Source organism: Eumetopias jubatus, unplaced genomic scaffold, assembly GCF_037043125.1.
Source record: "Eumetopias jubatus isolate StellerSeaLion01/CBP00866 unplaced genomic scaffold, mEumJub1_p1.0 scaffold_2, whole genome shotgun sequence".
Taxonomy (NCBI): domain Eukaryota; kingdom Metazoa; phylum Chordata; class Mammalia; order Carnivora; family Otariidae; genus Eumetopias; species Eumetopias jubatus.
This window is the reverse complement of record NW_028274808.1, coordinates 145,134,420-145,147,069: the sequence shown is the minus strand read 5'-3', so window position 1 is coordinate 145,147,069 and position 12,650 is coordinate 145,134,420. Positions and strand designations below refer to the sequence as shown.

The window sequence follows — 12,650 nt, the reverse complement described above, 5'->3', positions numbered from 1 at the left end:
CCTTCATGCTATACCATAGGACTCTCACATAAGAATATATGAGGATGACCCTTCCCTATGGTCACAGCTACATGAAATCCTGGCAAACAAACTAATGAAAAGCAACCAAATGAAGGCTTAGAAGCCATCTCCGAAGGTCACAAAAACTAAGGGAGCAACAGAGCATAAAGCTTTATAGCCTGACAATCTTAGTTTCAATATCTAGCTCCCCTACTGACCAGACGCGTGATTTAAGCAAATTGCTTAATCTCTGTAAATCTTGGCTTTTTCATCTGTAAAGTAAAAATATACCAACTCCCCTCTAGTCTGCTAAGGATTAAATAAGATAATATATTCAAAGCTCTTAGCTTCAGCACAGTGACACAACAAACACAAAGTCATCGATAGATACTCTTCTGCTTGCACCAGTGAGTCTATAAAGCTCACCAAATAGGAGCTACGCAAATAGATTTCAAGATGCAAAAATCTCAATTGACTGAGTGACATACCGCAGTGCACATTTTATAACCAACCCCAAAGTCAAAACGACATTGCTCATCCATAGAGTAATTGATTCCAGGAAGTTCTGGGAGTTTGGGCCAATCATGTTCAAAAGGGTCATCAAGGAGACAGTCATAGGAACTGTAGAAAGGAAAATATTTCATGTCATTAAATGTTCTTTTTTTTTTTAACACAGCCTAATGAAAAACTATTCTTAGGTTACAGACTCTGGAATTTCATCCAATCATATAGCAAGATCACAGAGTCATACCTTTTAAGGTTTTTGGTTTCACTTCCATTCAGGAAAAGACCCATCATCCTTATTCATCCCCCAAAAGAAGCCAAACATGACTCTGGAATACAGTAGAATGGTGACAGCCTTATTCATGACCCTTGCGGGAATCCCACACAGTATGGTGGCACAGATCCCGGCCCCTATCCTACAGGGAAAATGAGGCACTCTCTGCAGGTATCACATGACCGTCCTCTCTCTCCTCATCCCCAACTCAAGTTTGACCACCCAGTCAAAGATTCCATAAGGAGTTTACTAAAAGGAGACCACAGTTAAAAATTCTCTTAAATTCTAGGCTTACGGCTTAAAATACTGTGATTACATTACAGGATCATTGTGCCAAAAGCTCTGAGTTATAAGAAAATGTTTATCATGAGCAATAATTCTCATTCACTGGGAGTTTGGTTAAGATCGAGGTCCTAAAAGACAGTTTCACGTCTGTGTTATGCTACGACATAAATGCTCTCAGGACACACAGAAGGGGACATACTGGATGTATCTCTTCAGTTCTTGGCCACTGCACCGGGACCAGTGGTAACGATGAAACGCTGCTTGCACCAAGGGGGCCATGACACTCCCCATAGCGGTCTCATCACCACACCTGTTGCCTTGTCCGTCGTGCTCCATTCCCAGCCTACAATAAAAGTGAGACCTCACCAGTAAGAATCAGAGGGGCCATGGATTTTGCTTGATTCCAATCTTGGAAATAAATTCGGGGAATATGCATTTTATAAATTAACGTGGCTTCTGCGGAGGAGTCCCAGAGACTGTGAAATAGAGAATAATCTGACAGAAATGTCTTTCTTGTCCCATAGCTATGGAAAGCACAGGGGTATCTCTGCAAGCCAGAGTCACTTATTTAGTTTCAGTGCGTGACCTCTTCCCTGTTTTCAGCTCCTCACACTTGGCAAGGAATGAGAGTTGCATGCTGGCATGTACTCTGCCCAAAGTGTGAACAATACTGAGAGAAGCAGGGAAGAAAAGACCTTTTTTTTGGCTTTATAGCTGTCAACAGTGACTTACACATGGCCAGTCTCATGAGCTACTACAAAAGCAGATGAAAAACCATCCTCATGATTCAGGGTACAGCTTCTCACTGGATGACACATGCCTGTGACTGGAGCATATCCTGTAGAGAATAACAATTACTTTTATTTTCATTTTATGAGAAAGCCCATTAAGAACTACTACTGGACCTTTGCCTAGGAAGAAAAAAAAAGAGCTTTTCAGGAAACAGAGGCAGTATTATTTCGCTGCTAGCATTGTACCACATTCTCTTGGGAAAGCCACACACAGGTAATGGTCTCTAAAAAGATTCACTGGGTCTGCGTTTTCTCCTTCCCTAAGGGAAGGAACTGCCTGGGGTTACTATTCTGTTCTGCCCACCAACAAAGCCCTGTCTTTCTGTTTTTAGTGAATGGTCCTTCCTATTATGGTACTGATAAAGGGAGCCAGAAATTCCATCAACGTTGAAAAGAAACTCATCTGTCCACTTTTTTTCCGAAGTCTACATCAGAATTTATTAGATAAATGGAAGCTGACTTTGGAAGAAAGCTCTTTGGCAGCAATCATTTCTCATGGCATCTCCTTTCCCTTTCTGAGCAGTTAGTGGAAATCACATTGCATTTTACAGCATCCCCTCCACACCCCAAATGCACAGTCATTATTTTAAAGGCAAGTATAATATATTAGAGCATTTAAGTGGCATTAACATTGTGAATTGTGAATTCCACAGAAGTCACTGGAAGCAATAGAAAGAAAGTGTATGCTTGGCTGATGCATGGTGGAAAGTGGTGCATGGTGGAAAGGGAGCTGAACATTTGAACAGACTACTTGATTTAGGATTATTTTTTAAAAGTCATGCCCTTAAGTTTTTCTTCTGCATATTAATAGAAATACCTTGCATTCCAGCAGGTCCAAAGTCTTGCCTGGTTAAGAAAATTGCATGATCATGGTGTTCAGAGTGGTTCGGATCAGACTTTTGTTGTTGGCAAGCCCAGCGACACACGTTCTCCAAGCTCCTGGATGGGTTTCCCCTTTCTATGAGGCTGATGGACTAAGAGGAAACAGAGCGTCGAAGAAGTGCTTAACACTTTCCCAAAGGCTTCCTTTCATCACTTGCTCTGACGTCAACATTTGGAAGTGCAATATTTCAAAGATGTTCAATAATATTATTTAGGGCTTATGCATATATCTGCTCTTGTTTGGGAATTATAAATGCCCATGAAGGATATGTGAATGATGATCGATGGTACCTGCGTGAAAGGTGACTGACACATTTATGGGAATACGTAACTCTGACATTTGCTATCGTGGGGCAACTCAATGTTAATCATTGGGGTAAGAATTCTAGTAGTCCATTTCCTAATTCAGCTCAGATTTCTTAGTTTTATAGATATTAAAAAAAAAAAAGAGGAAACAATTCTGGTGTGAGACTTATCCAGAGTTGTTAAAGTGAAAGGTCTTTAATTAAAATTTTTATTTTTATTTTTATTGGCCCAGAATTGATCAACAAATGTGAAGAATATAAATTCTTCAATGAGCTGGCAAAGCTGGTCAAATCTTCATTTCGGGAGGTGGTCAAATTACATAAACCTTACACTGAAGAAAGCAACTCCCCCTTTTTCTAACCTCGGAGCGATGAAGAGAGATGTACTCTTATCTGGCAAGTCACAAGCAATGGATTGGCATGGCCTGGAATGTTGCTACTACCACATTATGATCAGGAGTTAAAAGTTCAGAGGGAAAAGGGCCCATCCTTCAAGAACCCAGTATCCATACTTCCCGGAATAGTTCTAATAGAATAAGAAATTGAATTTGGAACCCCAAATTAGTCTCTACTTGCCTGACCGGCTGAGAGTTTTGTTACATTTCAGCAAATATCATTATCAGTGTTTACATTCTGAATAAAATTAGCTTGGTTTATTACATGCTGATCACATACTTTTCCAAACAAATCATATAACAACCAGTTGAAGGCTATTAACATCTCCAGCTGGAGTTGACTTGTATTTAGTGTTAGTAACACAAAGTAGGTCAGGTTTACGGAATACAGTAGAGATCAATGACACTCTTTCATCAGAAAATGATAAGTGGGTGTTAAATACATAATGAAATGCAAACACATGGATTTTTTTCCTGTTTGCTAACTGCATGATTTCCTTAGTATTTCATAATCAGGAGGATTAATTATGGGAAGGGGCACATAATCTTAAATATCAAGAAAATTGCCAAGTTAGGCACTTTCTCAAAGGAAGAAACCACGGTTATCCATTCCATTATTTCCAAGGACAAGGACACATCTACTGCCATTTTAAAGCCAGCTGAAGTTAGTTACATTATATGAAATTCCTACTGTGTGCATTTTGACCTTTTTTGTTTTCAAAAAGGATTAAAGCTCTTCTAAGTGAATAGCCACTGTATACTTCATTTTTCTTAAGTGGAACAAGATACATGTAAAATATTTTAACAAATCATGAGAGAGAAAGGATCTCTGCTATTTTTCTTCACTGATATATTCAAAGCACCTAGAAAGCATCTGACACACAGTAGGCACTCAGCATAGATGTTGTGAATTAATAAACGGTTCATGAATTTGACAATAATGGGAGACTGAGGAAATTCTCTTTCCTCAAAATGGCATCCATTTGTTTTCACTCATATAGTCATACCTAGCGCCAGGATCACTACCTATGACTCCATTAGATAGATAAGCAGAGCAAATGGGATCAGCACAAAAATCATTATCTGCTCAGATTGGGAGGTCCATGCTGATTGTGGCAGTTTCCCTTCCTCAGTTAGGTCTCTGTGAGACATTAATACCACATGGTAGCTAGAGCTACAGAAATTTAGTCTTCTGTTTGCCAGCCCAGTCCTTCACGTTCATAGTTCACATATTTTAAGACATTTTACCTTTGCGTAACCCAGCATTATCATGCGCACCAGGACCACATTTATATGCACTCCAAGGGACTCATCGTGGTAAATTTCATTCACCTGGAAACAAAGCAGATCGTTGCTAAAAGAAAGGTGACATGATGATTTCATGAAATGTACAACATTTCAGGGGTCAGCCATGTAATCACAAGTACTAGAGTCAAGTTACTTTTTTTTAAATTTGGTCTAAGTTGAACTCTCTTACCTTTAGCTTTGAAACAATCCCCAGATATGTGAATTACTGATTTTGTAAACCCCACGGTACAATGAACAATGGAGAATATACCTTAAAAGGGCTTCATTCAACTATTGTTGTGTTAGAAAGAGTCCAGTGTGTTATATTTACATATAATACTCATCAAAAGCAACCACAAGTGGGTGACTCTGAGAAGAGTCTACTAGCTGAGCATAACCACAGCCCCGTAGAGGAAAACAGACAGCAGGCATTTGTCTGGGTGCTCATGTCACCACCAGGGGTCTGACGTCAGGCTGGGAGAGCCCAACGAAATGGAGTTGGTATGCAGGAGCTATGGTGGTTCATCTGCAGGCCAGGAAGTGGGCAGCCCTCCCAGTGCTCCCCCTCTAGGAGTGGGGCAGCTGAATCAATAATTATTAAGAAGTCCTTCAACATTTGAATTACTAAGGTGAACGTATGAGTGCATATTAGATAATATCACCCTTAAGTATAGCTCAGAAAAACTAAGTTGAGTCACTCCTTTTATTTAATTTTTTAAAGTTGGGCTGAAATTTCTAAAAGCGATTTGGTATACTTTAAAATCATAGATATTAGAATTTAAGCAACCTCACAGTTCATAGCCCAACACAGACTTATATAGATGAGCAAGATGAAGACGGTAGAGGTTAACTGGTATGCAAAACCCACAGTCAACTGTTGGCAGATATGAATCTAAAGGGGACCATTATTGTGTCTTCTGATTAAGCTGGTGCAAAATCAGTGTGTGTAAAGGTTGCTTATTAAGTTGGCAAATGCTAGCAGGAATGGGAAAGGTGGAATTATCTGACTAGATTACAAAAATTCTTAGCTATTCCCAGGGACAGGGACCAAACATTTGTCACAATAACTAAAACAGGGATGGAAAACTAACTGCAATTCAACTTGAGATCCAGGAGACTTGTTGGACTGTAAGTGCAGCAAATGGAAAACCTATAGAGAAAAGAAAACCATAATCTCATAGAGAGAGACTTTAAAAAGAAATCTAACTTAAGAATGATAGAATGTTCTAAAAAGCTCCCCAACAAAATTCATGAATCATAAAATTGCAAATTACCACAATGACCAAGAAACAGGAGCAAGAAATCCCAACTGAAATATTTCAAGAATCTAATGGAACTGCACAGAACACCTTACAAAATCAAGGCCTGAAATACGACTAAAGGCATACTTACTAAATTTGTATGGAATAAAAGAGAGGACAGCTAAGATGGAGGTAAAAAAAAAAAAAAGCTGCAGAAATGAGTATATACTAAAGAAGACTAAGTACAGTTTGACAAGAGAAGATGCAAAATCCTCCAAAGTGGAAAAATGCACTATTTACATACACACACATAGAGTTTACAAATGCACATACACACAGAGAATGGCAAGACCCAATTCAAGATAAGCCAAGTTAAAAAAAAAAAAAAACACCTCTGCAATGTGCTCTTTTGTGGCACAGGTGTGCAGACAGGCAGTCCAGGAGGAAGCCATCCCTTTGGGGCCAGGGTATCCTTGAAGTATTGAGTACATTTTATCTATGATGTCTTATAAAAGAGAAGTTGACAAAGATGAATGTATCCAGAAAAGAGCAAAAAGCAAGAAGCCTCGAAAATGTGTCACATAAAGAAGGGGAGACACAGTGGCCAAGAGCCTAACACTGGACACCGATAGTCTCATTGACCTCTTGGTTCAACCCCTCATTGTTGTATGGTCTCCATCTTTCTTCGCCTTGGTCAAAAGGGCATAATAAGAATACTACCAGACTGGGCTGGTGCAAGAATTAAAAGATTCAACTCATGCAAACAGATTGCTCAAAAAATTCACGAGTGAGAAGGAGAGAGGGACATTAGGGAACAGCAGAATATGGGAAACAGAAAAGAAAAACCTAGAAAGAAGACTTAATAGCTGCCATATGGAAAAGGGGTTCAATTTATTTGATATATCTACAGAAAATAAATAAAAACCATGGGTTTAAACTGAGAGGGGTAGAGTCCAGGTCAATATAAGAAAAGACCAAATGCTGGACCAAAAAACTGTGATTTCTTACGACCTTTTTGGTCACAGGCACATTGTCTTATCTTACTCCATACATGCTTGATTGTAGTCCGAATCCCCTTCCTCTTCTGGATTAATTATCTGATAAGAAATTCCTAACATTTTAATTCCAATACAAGTAAAAGTCTGAAGCCAGGCATGTCACTAACACATTCATCCAGAGACTCAGGGGCATTCCAAAAGTCTTCTCGTAAGGCAGATGCTTTGAATTAGTAACATGGCTGCATCACACATACTCAGCTTCACATAATTGAAATGTAAATGCATTTGCTGTTAAAAAAAAGAAAAAAAAGAAAAAACCCAAAAGCACAAAATAGGGAACGATAAAATTTTAAATGAAAGAAAAGTAAAAAAAAAATAATTTCTAGAGCAGAGATGATGGAAGGAGGGCCACTGCCGAGCAGCAGTGACAACTGTACTTTAAAATGCAGGAGACACTGGGCATCTAGGTGGCTCAGTTGTTAGGTGTCTGCCTTCGGCTCGGGTCATGATCCCAGGGTCCTGGGATCGAGCCCCACATCAGGCTCCCTGCTCGGCGGAAAGCCTGCTTCTCCCTCTCCCACTCCCCCTGCTTGAGTTCCCTCTCTTGCTATGTCTCTCTCTGTCAAATAAATAAAATCTTTAAAAAAATTAAAAGTTAAAAAATAAATAAATAAAATGCAGGAGACACTTACATCAGAAATCTTAGACTCGTACCATGGAGGAAAGGTGGCAACAATGACAAATAGCTTATGAGAGTTGAGTTAGTATAGTGTATAATCACCCTAAATTAGTAAATTCATCTGTATCCTGGGGAAATTTAAAATCAGTACAATACCAAGGAAGTCCAATGGACAAAATTTATGTTCCCCATGGTAATAGTACATCATAAAATGATGGAATAGAAGGACACTTCTTTAAAAGTCAAAGTTACCATTCACCAAATGAAAAGTATTGTTTAACAAAAGTCACTATGAAGCCAGGCTAATTAGATAGCAGGGTATGCCAGCAGAAACCAAATCAAAAATCAGTCAGGGAAACTTTTAGGTCAGCACACACTTGTGAAACCATCACAGGACATACATAAATTATTATGGGTAGAAATCACCAAATACAAGGCAATGGTATGTACACAAAGCAGAAAGTATTCCTTCAATATGGCAAACCATCACACATTAGATGTCAATGCAAAGTGCTAGATATCACTTATTATCCTGCTTTTCAAAGTTAAAAAAAATACATTATTCTCTTTAAAATGTACTTAATAATTTGGCTACTTTTCATCTTGCTAGGCCTTATTAATAAGAGGATGCAATGTTTTTATACTCAGAGGCCTACAGGATATGATGAGTTGAAGAAATAATCAGCACCATAGGATAAGATATTCAAAGACCTGGATTCTCTCCCAGCTATGCCACTGAAAAACTGAGTGATTCTGGGCTAATCACTTAACCTCTCTGGGCTTCTGTTTTCTCACTGGCAAATTATGACTGGACTTGCTCTGCCTGCTTCAAAGGGTTGTTGTCCAAATCTAGCAAAATGCCACACAATTGCCTTCAGAAAAACACAAAGAACTTTAGCACCCTTCCATCTATTCTTGGGAAAGATTTTAAAGACTTATGGGTGTATTTTCATAATCTACATGAAAAGAACAAGAAATACAACTGCCTCCTTCTTAGTTTTATCTTAAAGCGACTGCAAGACTCTTACACTTGAAATCTCAATTGAATGAAAGATGTGATTTAAATTTTATCTATAAAAAAAAACTATGGGAAAAATCATTTGACACTTAAATTTTTTCAAAAATACTGTCGTAATGTACAAAACTCTTTCCAGCAGATGGCAGTATGCACATTTTTGAGGGGGGTAAAGGCTGCTTAATACACCTGGAGGTATTTACTCAGCAGTTGCTAATGTCTGCCTCTTCCTATATTTATGCATAAATAAAATAACTTCCTTAAAATTAAATAAGAGTTTTAAAATATTCTAGCCTAAGGAAAACATTGAGTCATTTGACTCTTGAAAGCAAAGGAAAAATATTGAAGACATCTTTAATTTAGATTGTTTTTCAATGTCATCTATTAAAACATATGAGGCATAGAGAAACTCCCAGAATCTGACTACAAATTAATCACAGATTTTTAACAATCAATAAATTATATACAGAATGAACTAAAAACATATCCTACTGAATGAACCACTTGAGTCTGTCAAGATGAACTAAAATAATATTTGTTAAGAAAGCATTTTTACAACTCTTAGTGACAAGGAAAGCAATTTTTTTCCTAAGTAAAAGCAACAACATCAAACAAAAACAACAGCTAACATTATACAGAGCTTTTCAGATTTTAGACACTGCACTAAAAATTTTATATTCATTCAAGTAATCCTTGCAACAACTTTAGAGATATTATCATTTCCATTTTACATCTAAGATGTTGAGGCCCAGAGAAGTCAAGTAACTGGCCCAAGATCACACAGTTGATAGACACAGCAAAGGATGAAAACCTAGGCAGTCTGACTCCAGAGTCAGTAGTGCTAACCATCTCGCTATACTTTCACAGACCCGCAGACCACAGCACCGTCACTCTACACAAAACAGCTGGTTCTAGAATAATCGATAGTGATTTGCTATCCCTGAATTTAAGAAATTGGTGTGTGAGCATATTGAGAAAGAGGACTCAGCAACTCCCCTTTTTTTCCATAATCTTCCTTCATGTAAATTTTAAGGAAATGAGGAATTGAACTCTGAATTTACTATAATGATTTTTTTTTTAATGATCAATATGATGGTATTCTAAAAATACTAGGAAAAAGAAAGAGATGCTAGAGCAGATCACTGGAAAAACTGAGTAAAAAAAGAAAAGATAGGGCTGAAATTTATAACCAGTGTTTTTGGTATGTAAGCATAAATATTCTAAGAAGTCACATATTTGACACAATGTAATGCAAATCTATGTAAAACCAAATATTCTTTTACCACGTGAGCCAATCTATTAGAATGTGTGTAGATTTTCTGTGAGGTGTTCAGGTTTGACCTTAGAGCTTTTATTAAGTTACCTGAAAGAAGGGGTAAACAGAACATTAACTCAATTTTCAGATGACCTTAAATTAGAAGGGGTTGCCAATGATGTGAAGGGGGGGGAAAAAAAGGTAAAACCAAGTCAAGTATTCCTTTCCTTGAAAGGAAAATTCCTTCCAGGTTTGTTCCCGGACAGGACAATTTCTTCCAGGACATTTCCCTGGCAGGACAGTCTGACCTGCTTTGTCTGACTAGCTGATGAACAGCTTTGTCTGGCTTCAACAAAGCAACACTCATTTTTCTTTTAGATGGGTGGATTAGGTCTTGAGAGACAGTATGGCTGAGTGGTTAAGAGCATGTGCTCTGCAGCCAGATTACCTCGGTTTGATCTTGGCTATGTGACCTTGGCCATTTTATTTGCCTCTGTGCTTCAGTCTTCTCACCTGTGAAATGGGCTAATTATAATAGTGTCCTTATAGGATTGTTGAGAGGAATAAATGAGCTCATATATGTTACAGAGCTTAATAGTGCTGGCCCTTGCAAGTGAAAAATCAAAAAAGTGTTAGCCATCATTAATACCATTATTCATACAGAAGAAAATAAATGATACCCAAGTGTGATTTTTAAAAAGAGAGAGAGAGAGACTTGGTTTCTGGAAGGCAAACAAGTAATGACAAGATAGCCTAGGTAATTTGGGCTGGACATACAAGCATTCTGAAACGAACTGGGAAGAAACAGTACTCTCTCCACAACTCATCTCTTGCAGAGCTAAAAAGTTCCAAACACACACCTATGTGGATTCTCAGTCCATACTCTACATTCCTTTTACTCAGAGTAGGTAGCTGACTCTTTTCTCTTCTCACCTCCAATCACAGACTAATAATAACTACCTTTATTAATAGTCTTATCAAATATTTACTGAACAGTTACCATGTGTCCAATTGTCCTTGGGGCAGGACACTGACCAGTAACTGAGTTTGAGTCTCTGTTCTTATCATGACTATGTTCTAAAAGGTAAAATAAGTTATATGCATGGACAAAAATCAATAAATACAAAAAAAAAGACATGCAGACAAGGTCATATCAGATAGGAATTGGTGCTCTGAAGGAAATAAATCTGAGTGATGAGACAGATGACCAGAGGGAGAGGAAGAAGCTACTTAGGACTGAGTAGTCAGAGGAGGGAGACCCACAGTCACGAGGTTATGTCTGAAGAGCAAGTGCAAGAAACCCAACCCACATTATCGCAATAGCTCAACGCCCTGCAAAGGAGACATCTTTATCACCACTTTAGAAAGAGACTGAGACCCACAGAGGTTACAGGATTTTACCCCAAAAGATTAGCACAAATAAATTCAGATAAGTCTATGTGAGGCTGATGGCTGTTCTTTTTTCACAACTACCTTGGCTTGCCTTTTTCTTTCTGTCCCAGTGGAAGTGCTAAGTCTCTAGCTGCTTCTGCTCCAAATAATCTGCTCCAAAAAATTAACTCTTTATTGCTTGTATTCAATCTCTCCCTTTCATGGAGTTCCTTTTCCTCTTTAATTAACGTTCTCATTCTCCCTCATCATGAAAAACCAACCCATCTACAGTGCTCAGCACCATGTAGTACTATTTGGAAGCATGTTCTCCAATGACACTATTCTGTTTCTTTAGTGATATTAGCTCCCTTTTCTCTGCCTAGCTCACATGTCAGTGTGCCTCAAAGTTTTATTTTCAACACTTGTCTCTTCTCTGTGCTCTCCCTGCAATATATCATTCACTGCTATTTCTTCAATCAATACCTATAGGCTGATGAGCTCCAAATGTTGATGTCTGTAACACTGATTCATCTCTCCCATGCTCCAGAGCCATGTTTTCAACTCCAGTTGTAAAAGAACTACCTATTGGGAATATATCTATATATCTCAAAGTACACTTGTCTTCTCTCCAAAGTCTGTTCTCTCAATATTCTACACAGTCGAAGACTAAACCATCCTTGATTCCCTCCTCTTCTGCAAATACTGCAGTCAGTCTGTTACCCAGTCCTGTGGACATCTCTCAAGTCTATCTCTTTCTGTCCACAGCCAGGAGCTAGTATCCATCCTGAGTTGAACTGTCGCAATAACCTGTTAAATCTTTTGCAAATGTTTGCGTTTGGGTAATTTGGGCCCATGTCAGTAGTCCTCCAGAAGGGCAGATTATAAGGGTCAGATGGTTGTTTTCAATAAGCATGAGTCTGTCCTTTTATGTTAATTATGACTTTACCTCCTTTAAGCATCAAAGGAGCTTTGGGTGGACCAAGAAGAGGCAATTCAGCTACAGGGACTTAAAAACTCTTCCAGCCTTTAGTGAAAGCATACCAAAAGCCTAGGTAGAACTGATTCCCTTTCATCAAGAATGAGAATGAATGATTCCCTCAACAAACTAAAAAGCTTTTCTGTGTTTTAGGACCCTGGGAAAAATAAAGACTGCTATAAATCTGGGAGGGATAAGGTCAGTCTGATATTTGTAGCATAACAAAGGAAAAATGAGTGAATGTCAGGAAGGAGATTTGGGGCTTCAGAAACAAAGGGGAAAAGGGCACCTGGGTGGCTCAGTCCGTTAAGGGCTCCCTGCTCAGCAGGGAGTCTGCTTCTCCCTCTGCCTCTCCCCCTGCTTGTGCTCATGCACTCTCTCTCTCTCTCTCA

The 12,650-nt window shown here is 38.6% G+C and overlaps 1 protein-coding gene across 1 annotated transcript in view; it reads right to left on the bottom strand.

Moving 5' to 3' along the window:
- The window catches only part of ADAMTS3 (ADAM metallopeptidase with thrombospondin type 1 motif 3), a 249,138-nt gene that overhangs the window by 34,273 nt on the left and 202,215 nt on the right, over positions 1–12,650 (bottom strand). The window contains exons 6-10 of the mRNA XM_088020731.1: positions 4,685–4,768; positions 2,672–2,828; positions 1,796–1,901; positions 1,263–1,406; positions 489–621 (exon numbers count right to left, since the gene is read on the bottom strand). Coding sequence (XP_087876857.1) covers positions 489–621; positions 1,263–1,406; positions 1,796–1,901; positions 2,672–2,828; positions 4,685–4,768 — 624 coding nt within the window. The remainder of the gene's footprint in view (positions 1–488; positions 622–1,262; positions 1,407–1,795; positions 1,902–2,671; positions 2,829–4,684; positions 4,769–12,650) is intronic.